The 7,487-nt window shown below is 40.1% G+C and overlaps 1 protein-coding gene across 1 annotated transcript; it reads right to left on the minus strand.

Annotated features, from left to right (window-relative positions):
• Positions 1-1,801: 1,801 nt before the first annotated feature.
• On the minus strand, positions 1,802-2,897 carry LOC137373382 (probable G-protein coupled receptor 139). Its single transcript, XM_068038199.1, has 2 exons — positions 2,894-2,897; positions 1,802-2,703 (listed from the first exon to the last, which is right to left on the minus strand). The coding sequence occupies exons 1-2, from the start codon at positions 2,895-2,897 to the stop codon at positions 1,802-1,804; spliced, it is 906 nt and encodes a 301-aa protein (XP_067894300.1).
• Positions 2,898-7,487: the final 4,590 nt, after the last annotated feature.

Below are 7,487 nucleotides of genomic sequence, written 5' to 3' on the forward strand. Positions count from 1 at the left end.
GGGGAAACAAGGTGCAACACTGGTGTTAAAGGGCGAGGGGGTAGGTTTATCGATGTGGAGTGGGGGGAAGCGGTCAAATTAACGTCATGGGTGGAGGAGATGTGGGACGGGTTGTAGTTTAAAGTTTATTCAGTTTGGGGGGGAGCAGGTCAGAGGGTAAAGTTAAGTGTTTTGTGGGGGGAATAGGGCAAATGATTAATTTCATTGTTATTTTGGGGTGGGAGATGGGCAAAGAAATGAATTTATTTAATTTTATTAATAAGCCAGTGAGGCTAACAGCTCTTTAAAAATGGCATCAGATGCTGTGCACAGGCAGCTGACACCATTGCTGGTGATGGACAGCCTGCCCCTTCCACCTGATCGGAGGGCCAGACCGCCCCTGCACAGGTAGCATGCCATTTTTGAACAGCGAACTGAGAAAACCCAGTCTATTAAGTCTGTTTCTCTTTCTACAGATACTGCCTGACTTATTTCCAGTATTAAGTGATTGAGATTTGGAAGTTTATAGTTGGGGCATCAGCAATGTTTTCATGTATTTTCTTCAAATCCCTGGCATGAAAGCCATCTGGTCCTGGGGATTTCTCACTCTTTAGTACCAATATTTTCTTTATTTACTGTTAATATGTTTACATTAAATTTGGAGAGTCTCCATATCTGATTCAATATTAGTTTATTTGAGATATCCAGCAACCCATCCTCTTCCTCTACTGTAAATAATAATGCAAAGTAAATATTTAACATGCCCGCCATTTCCTTATTTCCATTATAATTTCATCTCCATCAGTTTTTACGGGTCCTACATTGTTCTTAATGGTTTTATGTTCCAACAATAAATACAAAATGTTTTTTGTGTTGATTTTGATATCCTTTGCAAGATTCTTTTCCGACTCCCTTTTTGTAACTCTTACTATTTGTTTCGTCCCTTCCGAATGCTGAATGGGGAATAGAGGGGAAGATGTATTCGGTGGTGGCAGCACATTTGAGGTGGTAGAAATGGCAGAGAATGATCCATTAAATGTGGAGACTGGTGGGGTGGAAGGTGAGGATAAGGAGAAACCTATCATGGTACTGGAGGGGTGAGGACAGAAGTGTGTAAAATAGGATGAACATGGTAAAGAGCCCTGCAAATTTTGGTGAAGGGGAATCCTCAATTGAAGAAATAGGAAGGCATATCGGAAGCACTAGTGTGGAAGATGGATGGTGGATGCATCAGAACCACGCTGATGGACACAGAGTACCTTCTTTACAGGAAGTGTCACAGAAGTGTGGTAATCAAGGCAGCTGAGGGAGTCACTGGGTTTAAAGTTGATTGGCAGCCTATACCCAAAAATGAAGGGAGAGAAGTTGAGAAATGGAAGAGAAGAGTTAACGATGGACATTGGTAAAGTGAGGGGAAAGGTGGAATTTTGATGCAAAGCTGATAAAATTGAAAGATGTTAATTTGATGGAAAGGGTCAGATGAGTCGTGGATGTAATTTGGAGGAAATTGGACAATACAATGTTGGCAAGATAGGAAGAGATAAATTCCATGTGACAAGGACAGTATCAACCGATTGGCTGACCAGTGCAGTCCTCTTTGTGGCCATTGGGAAGGAAAGCAGGATGTGCAGCATTGGGGCCATGAGCTTGGAGGCCATGGGGGAAGAACGTCAGAGGAGATGAGGTCAGTGATGTTCTGGAAAACAAAGGCATAATGCAGTGATCTGTTGCAGAAGTGTTGTGGAGAGTCAATAGGTGAAGAAGAACTGTAACCAGAGTTAGTGATTGAAAGGTAGCTCTGCTTTCAAGTGATCTGCTTTAATCATTGAACTAATTTAACAATTGCAGTGAATGGATATTTGACTGCATTCTTCAGCTGCTCTCTGAATTTAGTCTGGGTCACTGCATAAATACAGGTGTTGGTGCAGGTGCTCAAAAGCTGCAGCATGTAGCCAGATTGTTCAGTGATATATACAGGATCATGGGGACCTGTGTAATAACCAATGTTCGAAATTCGCCCATAAAGGAAAAATGTAACATTTGTCATCCATAACAATATAAAACTCCCAGATATAGTGAAGAGTAAAATGATGGATTTTCTTCGGTTCTCCATCTCTGGGTCAGTGTGATTCTCACTCTTGTTTTGATCCAATAGTTTCCTGCGGACTCTGCTGGCCACGAAGATGTGTCTGACAGTCAGTGCATTGAGCAGTAAAATCAGAATGAATGGAAGGAAAGGGGTTAAAATAATACTGAGGCTGTGAAATGCTACCCAGGCAGCTTCATTGTAATAGCTCAGTGATACAATATCCCCCCAGGGTACATTGTCAAATATATATTCAGGTTCAAATACAAAGTACCAAGGAATATTTTTCAAGCAGAACAGCACACTCACTGTCCTTATAACCACACTCACAGTTTTCTCTGTGCAATATTTTGTTTTCAGATTCGGGCAACAAATTGCAACACATCGATCAACGGTGAACGTGACAGTGAACCAGACAGAAATGTCTGTGGCTGCATAAAGCAGAACATGTATAAGAGAACGTGCAGGAGTGGTGTCCAGGTAGGTACCTGGGAAATGAAAATGAATAACACCAAACAGTATCACATCAGTGAAAACGACCAGTAGATCTGCCACTGCCATGGCCACCAGGTAGTGGGTGATACATTTGGAGAGTCCACACTTTCCTCGTGACAGTATCAGGATGGTCACTGAGTTAACTGGAATGAATAGAACCAAAAACAAGGGAATTATCGATAGACAACGCAAAGAACATTCCATTGGAACATCGGGACTCTAGAAGAGAAGCTGACCATTCAACCCATCGAACCTGCTCTGCCATTCAATTCGATCGCACCTGATCTGTATCTTAACTTCATGTATCTGCCTTTGTTCTGTAACCTTGGATACCCATGTCTAACAGTCTGTCAATCTAATTTTTGGCACATTCGGATGGACCTAACCTTAACAGCTTCTTGGGGAGAGATGTTTTGATTTCCACTACCCTTTGTGTTCGGAAGTGCTTCCTGACATCACACATGAACAGTTTATCTCTAATTATAATGCTGTATCCCCTTCCTCTGGACTCCACTACCAGAGCAAATAGTCTCTGTTTATCTACAGTGTCAAATGCTTTTTGTCGTCTTAAAAGTTTTAGTTCATTGACCCCTTTATCTTCCAAATCCAAGGGAATACAAGCCAAGTCTATGCAAACTGTGCAATTTACACCTTTCAGCACTTGTATCAATCTTGTGATTCTGTGCTGCGCCCCATTCAAGGCCAATATATCCTTCCATCCCTTTGTATCCCAGACAACCTTGCGATAAAGAATAACATTCCATTAGACATTATAATGATTCCTTTTTCATATGTGTCATCGACCTTTTAGTGTTTTCTGTATTTGGACCGCAAACCTTTCTTCTCATCCACAGTTCCTAACTGTTCCCCATATAGAAATATTTTGATCAATCTTTCTTAGATCCATCATTTTCCCACATTAAACTTGTTACGATCCTGTAGTTTTTTTTTCTTTATCTGGGAAGTATGCAATGTGCCTTTAATACTGTAACAGGATTAGTACTGCTTTAAGACAACAAGCTCCAGGGGCTGAGTCAAAGAATGCTTTCTCATTGCCTTAGGATACAGCCACTCAGGACCAAGGATACGGGATGTTTGCCGATTGACATTTGAAACTAGCTGAAAAAAAGGCTTTTGAGACACAGACGGCTGGACCAGCATGTACTGAAAGAAAGAGAGCTCTCTCTCTGTTTATTTAAATCCTATTTATTATACTCTCAGCATTCTGATGTCAAGCCAGATTAATTTCTTAAAAGAAAATAACCAAATTCCTTTAAATATTGAACTGTAATTGCTGAAATTCATCACTGGAAAAGAAGAGCATCAATTCAACTGCTGAATTAGACTACTGACTATCCGAATGTTGAAGAACCATTTTTTCCCCCATTGGACAACCTTGGACTGTTACACATTGGAAGATTCCAGTTTGGCAGGAGTGTAAATCTGCAAGGACACTACCTTTTCTATTTTAAATGTTGTTATATTTTACTTGTATTTAGGAATTTAGTTTTTTTCTAATTAAACAGTTAATTTTTTGATCTAAAGTCACCTGATTTCATTTGCCTCATTGGGGCATTAATAAATGGTCAATTTGGCTGTGGTTTTCTTTAATTTGGAATGTTTAAAATCATATGTTAGGCGATGTGTGGAGGGACAGGACTGAATCAACAGCGCGTTCCTCCGACCACAATTAGAATCAAATATTTTGATTGGGGACTTTGACTTGAGCAGTCAGTCATAACATCTTAATTGGGGGCTCGCTCGAGATTTAATCATATTAATTGGGGGCGCATTCCTGGTCGAATCATATTTTTATTAAGCAGCTCATGTCGAGGATCAGCATCATACTAATTTGAAGGGCTCGCATTTGGGATAATATTAATTACTCGTATCTGAGATAACATATTTAAATTGGGTTCTTGCGTTTGGCATCATATTTAATTGCTTCCGAACCTGGGATCATAGCAGTTGGAAATTCAATTGTTGGGATCCAAATTTAACACCAATTACAAAGAAATTAAAGAACCAGCTCTCGTGTATAATAATGTACACTCTATACCATTGTAATGGCATTAGGGGTTGAAGCAGAGTTTTTGGGAAAGCAGAATGTTTCCCTCAGTGACTTGATAACTTTAATTACGAACAAATTAAAATAATTAACAGTGAAATTAGCGATGGAATTGCAATAAAAAAGCTGAGATTATTGACAGAATAGCCAAGCATCTGGAATTAGTAGCAAAAGGAGATGATGATTATGATGATTTTGATGATGATGATGATGAAGGGTAATACAAGGCACAAGAAAGTAGTAGGTCCGAGTGTGATGCAATGGTATTGGCTAGAATACAATTAAAAATGAAAAAACCTGAGGATGAAAAAGAGTTAAGAAAACCTGCACTGGAAGACTGAGAAAAAGAGAAAGCATTTTGGAGAGAAAGTGAAAGAGAAGAGAGGGAATTTAAGCTAAAGGAGAAGGAAATAAGACAAAAGAGTAGTCTTAAATCCAAAGAAATTTCAGGTCAGGAAAAATCTGAATTTAGCACAGGAGCAAGCGAGAAGTTGTTTAAATTTATACAGGCTCTTCCTAAATTCGGGGACAGGAATGCAGAGGCAATTTTTATATCTTTTGAAAAAAATGGCCAGACAAAAGAAACGGCCGAAAGAAAGCTGGACACTTTATGCAGGGCAGATTGGCAGGCAGAGCTCATGAAGCTTATGCCATACTTCCTGAAGAGGCTACTGCAGATTATGAGATGGCAAAAAAGGCTATTCTCCCTGCATGTGAGTTAGTCCCTGAAGCTTACCGTCAGAACTTTCGGAACTTATGGAGATTGTCTGGGCAGACATATTCAGAATTTGAGTGTGAAGCAAATTACTTTTGACCTTTGGAAACGGACATTAAAGATAGAAACCACATATGACAACCTTTGAGAACTGATTCTCTTAGAAGAGTTTACAAACTCCATTAGATAATCTGAAAGCTTTGAAAGCTAAGCAAGCAACAGAAATTGCTGATGATTTTGAGAGTGTGAATAAGCTGACCTATTTTGTCTGTAACCCCCATAAACCCGCGAAGGATAGAAAGTGGGAGAGTGAAAGGAAAGCAAGTAGCCAGGGACAAGTAGGAACAGCTGGGAAGTACCCAGGATCACTCCTCATGTCAGAAAGAAAGGTGCTGAGGGTAGATGTGAGGTCCGCAAGACAAAGTGTTATTATTGCAATAAAACGGATCATCTTCGTTCAGAGTGTTGGAAATTGTGAGGTAAACCCATAGGACTTGTGGGAGTACACAAGGTTTGTGCAGAGGAAAAGACTCTGACTGAGAGTATAGCAGACCAGGCTACAGCTTTAACGACAGCTATGAATGTGAAAGCAGATACTAAAACGAAAAGGAGTGTAGAGGTTAAGAATAAAATACCTGAGAGTTATGAAGAATTTTTTCAAAGAGGAAAGTAACTCCATATCCTGTGAGGCAGAAAAAGCTATCAACTTAGGGATACAGGAGCAACCAAAACACTCTTGCTGGGGAAAGATATGAGGTTTTGACAAGAGAGTGCCTTGAACGCTAACATTTCAGTTAATAGAATTGGTGGGAAGAAGATACCCTACCTTTATATAACGTATGGCTACAGAGTGATATAATATCTGGGATAGTTACTGTAGGTGTTGTCCACAGTTTACCAGTAAAGGGAATTGATCTACTCCCAGGAAATTTTTTGCCCAGATCAAAAGTATCAGTTTCTCCTAAGTGAAATTAAGGAACGGGAGCAATTGCAGGAACAGGATCCAGGAATATTTCCTGCGTGTGTAGTCACCCGAGCAATGCTAAACAGGATCCATTGTCAGAGGTAAAAGTGGCACCACAAATACATAGCCAAACATCTGAAACCTTACTTGGGGATTTAGATAACCAAATTAATTGTTTAACAGATCGTCTATCATTGCAGCACAGCAAGCTGATCCAGAGATATTCCAAGCAGCATAGACGGCTCTGTCAGAAACTAAGGTGAAAGGAGTTCCAGAAGGCTGTTATATGACAAATGGGGTTTTGAGGAGGAAATGGAGACCCTCTCATAAACCTGCCAATGAAGACTGGACAGTTGTTGAACAGATAATGGTACCACCTAAATATTGATAAGGATTATTAAGATGTGCACACGACATTCCTTTTGCAGGACACAGGGGAATTAAAAAAAACAAATCACACATAAGCAACCATTATTACAAACTTCTTACAAAGGATGTGAGACAATTTTGCAAACATGCCATACCTGTAAAATGGTGGGGAAACTTCAACCTGTCACAAAACCAGGGGATGAAGTATTAGTGTTGTTACTGTGACAGGGAAAACCATTGAAAGCACACTTCAGTGGCCCAAATAAAATGACGAAAAGGGTGGTAAAGTAGATTATTTGATTGACACCCCTGATCGCAGGAAGAAGAACCGGTTGTGTCATATTTATACGCTCAAAAAATATTACCACAGGGAGGGCGATAAGCCAGTACAGGTATGTCAGGTATTCGAGACTGTTGAGAATGAAAAGGACAGCGAGGATGAGGCAGAAGCAGGCCTTGGAGATTCTCAGATTGAACCTATTAGCGAATACAGAATGGCTAGGAAAATTAAACAATAAGTTTTACACTTAGAGCCAAAGCAGCATGAAGTCCTAACCAGGGCTTTCACAATGTTTGAAAAAGTTTGTAGGAATAAGTTGGAATGTATAACCTTAGCCACACATGATGTGGGTACAGGGGGAACCATTCCTTTAAAACAACATCTTTGTTGCTTTAGTCCAGACAAACTGGCCCAAGTGGAAGCAGAGGTACAATGCATGCTGAAGGGCAGCTTAGTTGAACCGTTTCAGAGTAGCTGGAATTTGCAGATGGTCTTTATGTTTAAACCTGGTGGGTTGGCTGAAGCTTGCAT

This window comes from Heterodontus francisci, chromosome 9 (assembly GCF_036365525.1).
Source record: "Heterodontus francisci isolate sHetFra1 chromosome 9, sHetFra1.hap1, whole genome shotgun sequence".
Classification (NCBI taxonomy): domain Eukaryota; kingdom Metazoa; phylum Chordata; class Chondrichthyes; order Heterodontiformes; family Heterodontidae; genus Heterodontus; species Heterodontus francisci.